The following is an 11,557-nucleotide window of genomic DNA, read 5'->3' as shown; positions in this document are numbered from 1 at the left end:
TGTAAGTTTGAAACTGAATATGAATTCACACATGACTGCGTGTTCATACTGGAAAATTGAGCAAATTATTCATTCGAATGGATGGGTTTTTGTATAGAGTTTCGCACGAATAGAGTTTCACATTACGTGTGCAAGTGTGTCGGGTTCCTCATTAAATTATTTATTTATTTATTTATTGGTTTGCGCCATCCAACATGGAGTGCAAGACTATCAACAGAAATGTAATTGAATATTCCTGGCCAAGTGATACGAGTAGCCTAATAACATTTCGGATGCATCAACAAATCCGCTGTCTACTGCTGGTTAATTGATTGATTGATTGATTAGTTGCCCAAATCCACCCATCCCATCCCACGTCGTATGGTCTGATAATTCTATAGCTCGTGATGTTTTTTGTTAAAAGATAGCCGAGTATTGGATTCCTAGAAATGATATACGATATGATGTTAAAAATGAACCTGTAGATGTTTGGGGGTCTCAGATTATTCTTCTCGGTAAATTTTTTTCTTTTGGTACAATTAATCAATAAGAAATTTTGAAATCAAAAATCATATTTGAAATGAACATAATCATATATGAAACAGGTTTAAATTATCTGTGTAGATTTAAAATAGATGGGCACATCAGATACACTTGAGACGATATTCGCTAGAATTTTCTGATTTGATTGGCAGCTTTATTTTTTTTAAAATCCTATTAAATATTAACAAATGCTGGCATTTTCCCAACATGTTGGAAATGAGACTCATGAGACTTTGATTCTATTATTTTTATTTTTGTATTTTTGTATTTAAGGTTTGTATTCGAAATGGGCGAATGTTACCTGCCCCCCATCAACAGCTTTGATGTTACTCTCCTGCCTTGTGCTTGCTGGATGGGCATCGGCAGCACCCAAAGGAACTATCGATGTCACATTTACCGCTACGACGACGAACTTTATGATGGCAATTAATTGTGGTAAAATAACTTTCAGACATAGAAAGATCATTTCCAGCAATCAGTTGGATCTGATTAATATCACGATCACGAATTAACATGGGAAATATGGAAAAATGTTTAACCGTATGCGTTGCCCTTAATGGGACTTAATATTCACCCTACTACAATTCGTTAAAGAATTATTTGTTTGGGCTAAAGAAAATCACCCGGGAAATTAAAACGAGTAAACCATTATGAAAGTGTCTGTATTAGAAAGAACTTGTGTCCATACACCACATCGCATGAAACAAACAGCAAAATTAACGTGTCTTAGTTATTCGAGCAAGATAACCACTGAAAATCAAACCTGACTTTCTCCAGCAGAATGATTCCGTGTTACAAAAAAAAGTCAAAATAATAAAATAGACTGACAAAGAGTATGGAATGTACTATACGAGGACTTTCTAGCTATACAATCGGAGCGGTGAGAGCCAACTGCTGCAAGTCGCACAACAACGCCAGATTTTCTTCCTTCAGCTTCTTCCAGATGTCTGTTCCCATGACTTCATCTAGAAAAATAATCAGAACGATGATTAATTTAATAATGTTCTTTTTTAAATTAAATTATTTCAACATGAACTTACTTGGATAAAGGCGGAAATACTCGATGGCAAATTTCTTCAGGTGCTCCGCTGGATGGTGGTGGTGGGTGGCGAGGGTCAGCAAATCCAGGCAGTTCTTGGCGGACATTTGGCGGATCAGGTGAGTTTCACACCAAGTTTTCAAGTTTTCCAAAATATATTTGTCGGCAGCAGCCAAAAGTGCCGGTGCCATAGCGTCCATGGCTGTTGATTGTGGTAAGCCGGTGTACAAGAAACGAAGAACTTCTTGAAAGACATCAGCATCGATATCATCCACTTCCACCTGTCCGGACTGCAACTCTTTGGTCGGGTGCTGAAACATATGGCGGCAAACACCGGACTCGTCATTGCTAAAATAGCCTTGTGGGCTCCAAATTTGCGACCACGGATGTTAAAAGTGACATCACTTAAGGGCATTTTTTCAAAAAGTTCTTCGAGCTGATGGAGAATACGATCTTGGTTGTTGTCTCTGGTTGGGGTTTTGTGAAGATATCCTTCGGTTGCTGTAGCTTTTCCCTTCAGTACATTTCTTTTCAGAGATCCGATTTTGCAATAAATGGTGATATTCCCATTCAAAAAATCCCCAGACTCGAGCAAGTCTTTTTTGCTAACATCAAACACGTTTACAAGGAATTTAGTAGGTTGTCGAATACTGATGGTATTCTGGAAAATTTTCTTGCATTTCTCATTGAAAATGGCGAGTTCCACTTTAATTGGAGATGAAAAAGCTGGGTAAAGTAGCTTTATTCCTACAATTTGGGAATGCGGATCCAAATTGATACTCAGCTTGATATTATTAGAAAACTCGGCCGACAATGGTTCCCACATTCCACCATTATCTAAAAACGTCAATCGTTCGATCGTCCATTCTAAATCGATTTCCTCGACTGTAGCTTTCGTTTGGCACCAAAAAGATGACGACGCTAATGAAATGGCCGGCGGTAGATCAGTCTTAGTTGAAAGAGCAGCGTTATTAATTACTTGTTGTGCCATTTTAACTACAAGACGCCAAACAATTCTAAATTAAACGGTTTCAGATTTTCTCTAAGGAACGACGAAAAAGAACAACTCTACTCAACTAGGAAAACCAGCAACTGATGATCCCATCCATCAGGCCGCTGCTAATAACTCCGAACAGGAATCGACGATGCGTCGTTTTGGGCCTATACTAAGAATTTTAGGAATAAAGCAGTTCTGAGAAAAGAAACGTTTGTTGTCAAGGCTGACCAATAAGGTCAACAACAATGTAATTTACAAAAAGTAGTTCTGAGAAACGTTTGAAGGTCAAATGTTGGTAATACGCAATTGTTTTTCAATAAGTTTCTATATGGACAATAACATATGTACAGTACGCTTCACATATTTCGAAAATGTCTCACCTCCCAAAAAATAAAACATGTATCTGTTATGAGAACATTCAAGTTCAAGGTAACACAAATTCCACTATTACCAATTTAGAGTTGTCAATGTCCGATGCTGCGGAATCCTGTCGGCAAACGGCCAAAGTCTATTAAATTGACAAAAGATGCCCAAATCCCACAATCATAAAAAACCAAAAGCTAATTAAACTGTCTTGCCATCCTTTTGCTAGATGTCTGAGAAGAGAATTTTCATTGTTTTTTATTGACATGCGCGGATCTTATGTTGTGTGTGTGATTTCCCGCAAGTCTTCTCTGTGTGTGGTTGGGGCCTATATAAATATCGAAAGAATTCATCTCGTCAGTCATCCCACCGCAACTGCCGACTTGACCGCTTCTTTTACGCTCCTTGTCCCGAAAGAACTATCAAGATGACCGAATCGTCTGCATCTGTGTCTTCTTTAATGGTAATTATATCAGCGATTTATTTTCTTATATTTCAAATAGTTTAAAATCAAATTTAAAAACAGTCAAGCCTTATTGTATACGTGTATGTTATTCCTGTTCGTTATTGATAGATGGCAACGACCTGTTGTTTCCTTATGGCCACTACGGCCCAAGGGACAATAAGTCCTTGGCTAAATAGGTCCCAGCAATTTAATCGCTTCTTCCTGGCCCGTCCATTGTCGTCTGAGAACAATTTCCAACTTGATAACGATTATGACGGTCGCCTTATGGAGGAAATACCAACGGAAATGGCAATCAACGGCCCGCGAGCCAGAGCGCCCGGTAGGTTCCATAGACCTAGTGTTTTGTTTAAGTTTTGTCATAAATTCACACACTGAATCACTCACAAACATGTACACACGCTGCACGAAAGAAATCGAATGACACAAACATCAAAGAAAAGAATATCCAAAACAATCTGGCCGCAGCGCCTCTGACGGGAGTAGTAGCCCAGCACTCCAGCAGCAGTCATAAATGATTAAATGGGGAAGTAAGGGGCTGACGTTGATGTAGAAGTAAGGGGCTGACGTTGCAGGTCGGAAGATTCATTACTACACCAAGAGGCAAAAGAGTAGCGCAACGTCAGACTGCAGCGCACCTAGCGGCCTGACGTTGCAATAGTTTTTTTGGCTTGCGACATTGCATTATTCATTTCTCATTCCAACTCATTATCCGATCTCCGCTGTTTAACTTTTTTAAAATTTGTTTTGAAGTAATAACTTATTTAAGTTACGACGTGTAATATCATACTCATATCTGTATATCTGTGAGCTGTGAGCAACTGAGACTGTGTGAGCTGTGAGCGGCCCGTGAGTGTGTGCATGGTCTTGGTCTTGGTCTGTAAGTGCAATGATGCAACTAAACTTCAAAACTTAATACTAGATGTCTGCAGTGTCGTCCTTATTATTGTTCCCACTTCGTGAAATGAGGCGAAATGGGCGAAACAAATTGTTGCTAATTTATACTTATTTTATTGTTATTCCTGTGATTTCAATTACCAAATTGAACTTCTTATCTTATGCTGTTATGCAGGTCTATCTTGACCTAGTGTCCTTATTTTTATATTATACTAATTTATTCTTCAAGTTCTAGATGCATACTGTCACTCTGAGTCATTCCAACATGTTTACTGAGGGCTCAGTCACTTTCCATCCATTAGATCCTCATGCTGTCAAAAGCCTTAAACTCATGTTTGAAGCCCACATATCGTGGAATACAAATGTGTGGAGATAAGGTATTTTCCCATTCCTGTACCACACCAACCCAACCACGTCAAATGCCTTATTACAGACTTCATCACCTGTATGATCAAGGTAATAAGCATCAATATCACCCATCACCACGCTACTGCAATACTTCATGATACTTTCTTTAGCATCAGGAAATTTATCTCAACTTGAAGAGTAATGCTGTTGGTTGCTGTGAATTCCGTTTTTACGGTAGTTTAATCATGAACATTTCAGTGTGCTTCTTAGAAAAGGTAAAAATTTATATGCTTTATTAATGCCATATTTTCATTAATGTAATACATTTTTTTTACAGAGCACGCTAGATCCCCATCTATGAGCTTGTTCCTGCAATCCTGCCTCTGGTATTTCTATTCCTACAAAAGCTAATTGTTGAGATGATTATGTAAAACTGTAAGCTCAGTTGTCAGCTTATTACTTAAAATGACATTCTTAGCACTTTATTTTTTCTTGGTTTCGGTAATGACTGAGAACTTCCTGCCCAGAAGCCAGAAAAGGCGTTGTCGTACATCATAATAGTTCGTAGAGCTTCATTTTTATTAGTTAACCCGTTGGCACTACCGTTAGCTAATCCATGTTAGTGAATTTCACATGTGGTTGGGGTGTGGAATCCTGGTGTTGCTGAATACTAGCTCCGGTCAACATTTTGTCTTCATGGGGATGCCTTTTTTTTGCCATACTACCCCGCCAGAAGCCGTTCTTTAGTGAAAAGTTGGAGGGGTTTAATCTAAAAATCTTCAAGTAAGACGCAAAAATCTTATTTTTATTTTTAAAGATTTCTTTTTAATTCCCAACTTGTTTTTACAGCACTATGTGTTACGTCCCATGAGATTGCGAGTCCGCAGCCGATGTCGGTCTAGTCTACAACGCCGTTTCTTTATGGAATCGTGTGGTCCTGGCACGGAGATCCTTGAGCCAATGCTGGCTTTTGTCCATGAGAGAAGAGTGGCTTCCAGCAACATTCTGCTCCATCATTATCTTCGCGACGTACGATCAACCAGCTTCCCTGCTTCTTATGCTAATACAACTTGTCTTACTTCACTGGCGAGTTGGATCACTTCAGTGTTCGCTTTCGTCACACCTGCAGTCGATCGCGACGGGAATATGCCCAGGTACCCGACAATTGATTTACTTTCGTAGATTATCTACTAATAATCTACTTGCGTTAAACTCTGTGTCTGTGTAATAATACCAAAATCTGGCCCTTCTTGCGCGCCAACGAAGATTTACGAAGACATTTCTTTGTTTTCTATCATTTTCGGCTGTCAAAACAATCAGTTTCAGTTACTTTGCACATCTCTTTAAACATTTATCGGCAGCTTTTATGTGGTAGTTCTATAGTGATATAGCGATAACTGACGATAATTATTCCACCAACAAAGCCCACTTTTTTAATTGATAGTTGCTTTTTTCGTGCTGGTGAATGGTAAATTCTGTATGCTGTTATATTTCTAAATTTTGACAATGATGCTTTCTTCTTTTTGTTTGACTTATTGCAGGTGAACAGCAACCCGTTGGATTGGATTATCCATCGATGATGGACGGCTTGGCTCTTCCTCACCTTCCTTGTATTTCTTCATATAGTCCTCGTGTAGCCTACATCCATGTGAGTACGAATGTATTCACGACAATTTCTCTTTTCAATTTTAATTTCTGAATCCCCAAATTCTGCACTTGTATGGAGTAACAGGAGATGTCTAATTGCCCAGTGATACTTGCCCTTCATCCTCCAAGGTAGGACACATTCATTTTTCACTATTTGCGGGTCTCATTGCGTATTTTTTCTTTTTATTAGACAGGCATATTTTGATCAAACTAACAGACTAGCGATTGATTCTTTTTCGATATTTTTTTTTTTAGACCTGGAAAGGTATCCGATCAATTTATGACTGTTCGGTTGGGTTAGGCCCTACCGTTTTTTGGATTCACATCGGTTCGGTTGGTCTGCAGGGAATGCGATTATCTGTCGTAATTTAAAAAAAAAAGTAAAACCCCAAATTCATTTGAAATCGCATTCGAGACTAACTTGTAACTCTGAAGGAAATCGTTTCCATCGCGGCATCGCCAGCAACTTCGTGAAGTGAAGACGTAAGCGCGGCAGATTAGCGTGACGTCACTTCCAGCCACCGAATTGCGTAATGTTCAACCCAACGGATAATTCCCGTTACATTTCCTCCTGTAGAAATAATACGCCATATACTCAATTGAATTAGTCTTGCTATTGAGCTCCACATTCAGTTCACAGCTGCTATACTCGAGGCTATACTCTTGTTTGAATTTGCGACGGCACAAATGAGGAAAATTCCCGCCAACCAAATAGGATGGGATGGATGGCAACAAGCATTGCAGGCAGCAACTATTTTCACTTCATTTTTGCTGCATGTTGCCTTATTTAGCTCGAGGATAACCGAAGTGAGGGATGGACGAGAGCCAAAGGGAAGGATAAAAAAAAAGAAAAAGAAACGGTTAAATTGAAGGTCGCATTTGTTGTTTTAACCTCTAAAATAGTCTCAGCTAGGGGTTTATATTTTACTTGCACCAATCTCAGAGGCCAGTGACAACGCCCTAATGGGAAAAGATTGACCTGTGAAAAAAGGAGAATAGGTTGGCTTAATAGGAAGCGCCCATTACGGCATCATTGTCTCTAATATAGAGGTAAGGGTGAGAAAATGAAACCATCAAGTCTATCCTCCTTTTTCCAACAGCAGTTTAGACAAAATCGGATCTATTCTTCTGTTGGGCGTTGTCGCTTTAACAAGTTCACTTTAACAGAGTGAAGCGTAGAGGGTATAGTGCAGTAGTCGGTGGAGTGAATTGAATGAATCCCAATTCTCAATCAATGTGATCAAGTGAAACTGATTTTTATCTAGTTGGATCCGCCATCGTGACGTCGACTGTTGAATTGTGGATGAACTGCGTCGAGAAATAAACGGCCGTTTCATCACCTCCAATGACGTCCGATTTGAATGCGGAAAATCAAGGCCAGCCCGAAGACGGAATGTGCGCAACTGGAACTAGCGAGTTGGATCTGCGCCCAATCTAATAATGGCCGGCTGTTTCGACGACGACTGCTGATTGCCAACTTCAAGGTAGGAAATATATTTAATTCATAAGGCATTAAGAGACTATTTTTCAGCCTAGTTTTCAATTCTTTGGCGAGGGTCATATCGATCGATGACTGAAGCACAGCTTGATACAGGGCCTTTTTTCTTTTGAATTTGTGATTGGCCATCGGGCTGTTTATTTCAGGCTTGTTGACTTGATGAATCATTCGCATTTGATTAGGACTTGTGCTCTTATCGCAATACTGTCGGAGAAAAAATTGTCACTTTTGCTGATGTTACAGATTTTCTGAATTTCGAATCATTTATTAAAAAAACTAAAACATTTCTATACGGCATGTAGAAATGATTCGTTTATTCTAATAGAGTGCGCCATATTTATCTATCGGAATAATTAGTGATTTTAAAAACGCTGATGAGATATTCCCACGGACAAGATATGAGGCTTAAACGACTTGATCCTCACATGTGCTACAACTTTGTTTTGGTTATGTTTCGGACGACTGCATTTGTCATGCAATTCTCCTTTAATCGATGGAGAGTGCGAAAATTCACTTGTTCGTCGGCCCCTTTTATTTCTCATTGCGTCGTGCCCATCTCTTCTGGAGCTATTGCCAAAAAGAAAAATACTAATAACAACAACAATATCAGTACGGTATCAAATAAGGTTTCTGCAGATGGATTTCACTTCCGCGGAAATTCCGTTGACCAGCCGGGCCTTTCGCGCCGCATGTTTAATTCCAAGTTATTGGCGCGTGGCTAACGCAACTCTAACGCACGACGGAATCTAATACTTTAGCAGGGCGTCCATTTCCTGACTGCCCATCGGCACCGCTGTGCTGTATCAACTAAACGAAGCTATACATTGCATTTTTCAATGAATTATCTTGTCCAGTACGAATCCCTACAAATGATTTAATACCTTAAGCAGAAAGTTGTTATTCAAGTATCAGCGACATGTTTTGTTTGTTTGTTTTAATATTTTTATTTGAAATTTCACGCACCTTGTCAACTAGGTCTCGGTGAGTAGGAGCGAGCCAAGATAGACTTTGGGGAGTTTTCTATAGATTTGGGGTGCAGTGCAGGTATAAAGGAAAGGAGCGAGGAGAGGTTGATAGATTGATCGGTGTATAGATCGAGATAAAAGTAATGAAAGTTCCCAGTTGGCCCTCGACCGTCAGCCAGTTGAAAGAGTCCATTCTCAGCAATGGACCATCCAAGTTTGTAGTCCCGTATTTAGTAAATTCTGCAATCAAATTGGTTTTCTTCTGGTCGCGTCCACATTTTTACAGACAGAAACTTGAAAATTTGTTTGTGCGTTAAAAATGCTTAGTTGCATACATTTTACATTGTTCAATTTTCGTCAAGAATTTCCCACCCCTTTACGAATTCTAGTTGATCGAATTTTCAATTTCCTCCCCTTCCTTATATTTTCTCATTCTGCGTCCGTGAGAAGGAAACAATTAAAATTTGGTATTGTTAAATTAAAATAATGGTGTAGACAGATGTAGACGTGAGAATCTGAAATTTAAATTCTTCAGTAAAAAAATTATTTGGAAATTCCAATCTTTAAATGAATATTTGGAGGGGAATGACCCTTCCATTTGGGAATGAATTTTCTCCCATTTCTTGTCCACAAATGCATTTGCCAATCTGGCAATCAAAATTCGGTTTTTTGTTTGTTATTACGTCTAGAGTTTTGCAGAAAAAAACAACATGAAGGTTTGCGCATGTATTAAGTATGTGTATTAATTGCATCATCGACAGTCGAATGTTGGTACAGACATTTTCTACCGATTTCTACCTCTAAATAAAATTGGAAACGAATGAATTCCCTACCGCCTTAAAATTTCCTACGTCAAAATTTCGTTCCGACATAAAACCAAAATGTTTGGGTCACCGATCAAGTTGAACTTCAAAGGGACGCCGCAATTTCCTCGTTCAACAGGGAACCCTCGAATCTATGACTGTAGTCACTGTAGTCATCCATGGGTAGGCCCACCTTACCAAGCTGTAGCCAGACTTGATCGCCTTTTTCCAACTTTTTCTTCAGCTCGACGTTCGCCGGTTTCGAATCACTTGACTCGATTACGTTCCCGTTCAAATAAAGAGCGGAATAAATCGAAGTCACAGATTGATCACGCCACAATTTCATGAAGAAGAAGGAATAAATTCCCGTTTGCGGTGCCGTGAATTTCCCCGACGTTAAATTCATGGCATTTCCCTCGTTCTTCAACGCCAACTCGAACGGAATCGGAGTTTTAGCAGTTGTGCTCAACAAAGAATGTCTCAGGACAGAGAATTCGACGGGTGCCAATTTGACGTTGACGTACCCGACCCCTTTCTGAAAACCTTTTCATTAATAAACATAGAATTAAAAAATCGATAATTGCAAATGAATAACGTGAGAATCTAAAACATTTAGTCATTTACCCGCATCGTCTGGGAGTTTGGTGAAATCGCAGTAAACGGATTCCAATTTGGCAGATCCCATGACGAAATAAAATCCATTCAGGGTGTGGCCAATGCTTTTGAGATCCGCGCATGAGGACGGCAGTCCGTTCTCCAGATCCTCCAAGGCAGCGATGGTCGAACTCGTTAAAACCAACAGCAAAGCAACTGAGACTGCAGAAAAATGCGCCATCCTATTGTTGGCGCATATTTTACAGACACAATAAATACACTGTTAATAAAATTAGAAATTTTGGAGAATTTCCAAAATTTCTAGTAATAATTCTATTATTTCAGCAGAAACTGTACAGTAGTCAATCAGTAGGAAAAAAACTTACATTCAAAAAGGTTATTACTGCTGTGTTGTAGATGAGGCCGGGGAACAGTATAAAGTTTTATGACACTTTGACGTACGTTTCAAACTGAATGAAAATTCACGAATGACTGCGAAAAATTGGGCAGATTCACTCGAATGGGTTTTTGTATAGAGTATTGGCAGCATTACGTGGGCATTTGTGCAAGTGCGCAGAGAGAGCTGCGCATGCGCCACGTCTTCGATTTTCATCCGAGTTTCCAAACCTATTCCTCGGTTTCGTCTAGCTTAACTCTTAATTTCTCTCTGAATCTAGAAAGGATCTAGCCCTTGGTTGTGTGTCTGTTTGTTTTTCTTTATCCCATTTTCTTTTATTTCCCCTGGCTTTTTATAGTCACCACGCGACTATTATTCTGTCAGGGCTGGGCTCCGAGTAGGTATTAGCAAAAGCCGATTAGCAAGATCTCAGTGGTCTTGTTCGGCATTGTGATGTTAGTTTTTTCTACTGCGACTTTAGCGCCAGCATTAACGCCCCACCCACTGAAAGTAAATCCCGTGTCAACTTTGTTAGTTTTTGAATTGTCATCGCTCTCCATCAAAAGTTAAATATATGCTATTTATTTTGCACCGCCTGAAAATAAAATGGATTAAAAAATGAGTGATTTGTAAATAAAGTTGAATTTGTAAATTTATTTACCTTTGCACACATTTCATGTAACATGTACGAAGAGTTGTCGTTCCAATGGCAGCTGAAAATGTTTTAGAATAACGCCCCCATCTGTAAAAAAATTGGAAGCAAATTAGTTACACATGTCCAAATATCTATTTTATAAGTAGAAACGTGACGTTGTACAGCGTCAAAGTGCTCTGGTAGTAATGGTCGGCTTCTCCTCCAATGGCCAACGATGTCGTGTTAATTTCCATTTCTTTCGTTGTCGTATGGAAAATAGACATTTTAATTTTCTTTAAATTATTAAAATTCTATTAAAGTTCGCACCAAACACGGACGGCGGATCTGATTTGTTGATGTAAATTAATTCTTTGGTTTCGTTGCTCGTTG

The 11,557-nt window shown here is 39.2% G+C and overlaps 1 protein-coding gene and 3 long non-coding RNA genes across 4 annotated transcripts; 3 read left to right on the top strand and 1 right to left on the bottom strand.

Annotated features, from left to right (window-relative positions):
- Positions 1-1,700: 1,700 nt before the first annotated feature.
- Positions 1,701-2,552, bottom strand: LOC124316705 (speckle-type POZ protein-like). The gene has a single exon (XM_046782650.1). The coding sequence runs from the start codon at positions 2,550-2,552 to the stop codon at positions 1,701-1,703; it is 852 nt and encodes a 283-aa protein (XP_046638606.1).
- Positions 2,553-3,315: 763 nt separating this feature from the next.
- LOC124316104 lies at positions 3,316-3,655 on the top strand. The gene is made up of 2 exons (XR_006911807.1): positions 3,316-3,384; positions 3,496-3,655. It is a non-coding gene; the product is annotated as an uncharacterized LOC124316104 (long non-coding RNA).
- Positions 3,656-5,242: 1,587 nt separating this feature from the next.
- On the top strand, positions 5,243-6,247 carry LOC124316108. The gene is made up of 3 exons (XR_006911812.1): positions 5,243-5,412; positions 5,479-5,783; positions 6,171-6,247. It is a non-coding gene; the product is annotated as an uncharacterized LOC124316108 (long non-coding RNA).
- A 7-nt stretch (positions 6,248-6,254) lies between these two features.
- LOC124316107 lies at positions 6,255-7,568 on the top strand. Its single transcript, XR_006911810.1, has 3 exons — positions 6,255-6,277; positions 6,362-6,405; positions 7,542-7,568. It is a non-coding gene; the product is annotated as an uncharacterized LOC124316107 (long non-coding RNA).
- Positions 7,569-11,557: the final 3,989 nt, after the last annotated feature.

Source organism: Daphnia pulicaria, chromosome 12, assembly GCF_021234035.1.
Source record: "Daphnia pulicaria isolate SC F1-1A chromosome 12, SC_F0-13Bv2, whole genome shotgun sequence".
NCBI classification, from domain to species: domain Eukaryota; kingdom Metazoa; phylum Arthropoda; class Branchiopoda; order Diplostraca; family Daphniidae; genus Daphnia; species Daphnia pulicaria.
The sequence above is the reverse complement of the archived record's forward strand: the minus strand, read 5'-3'. Positions and strand labels throughout refer to the sequence as shown.

Coding starts and splice junctions, on each gene's coding strand:
- LOC124316705 (XM_046782650.1), bottom strand. CDS start 2,552: ATGGCACAACAAGTAATTAATAACGCTGCTCTTTCAACTAAGACTGAT.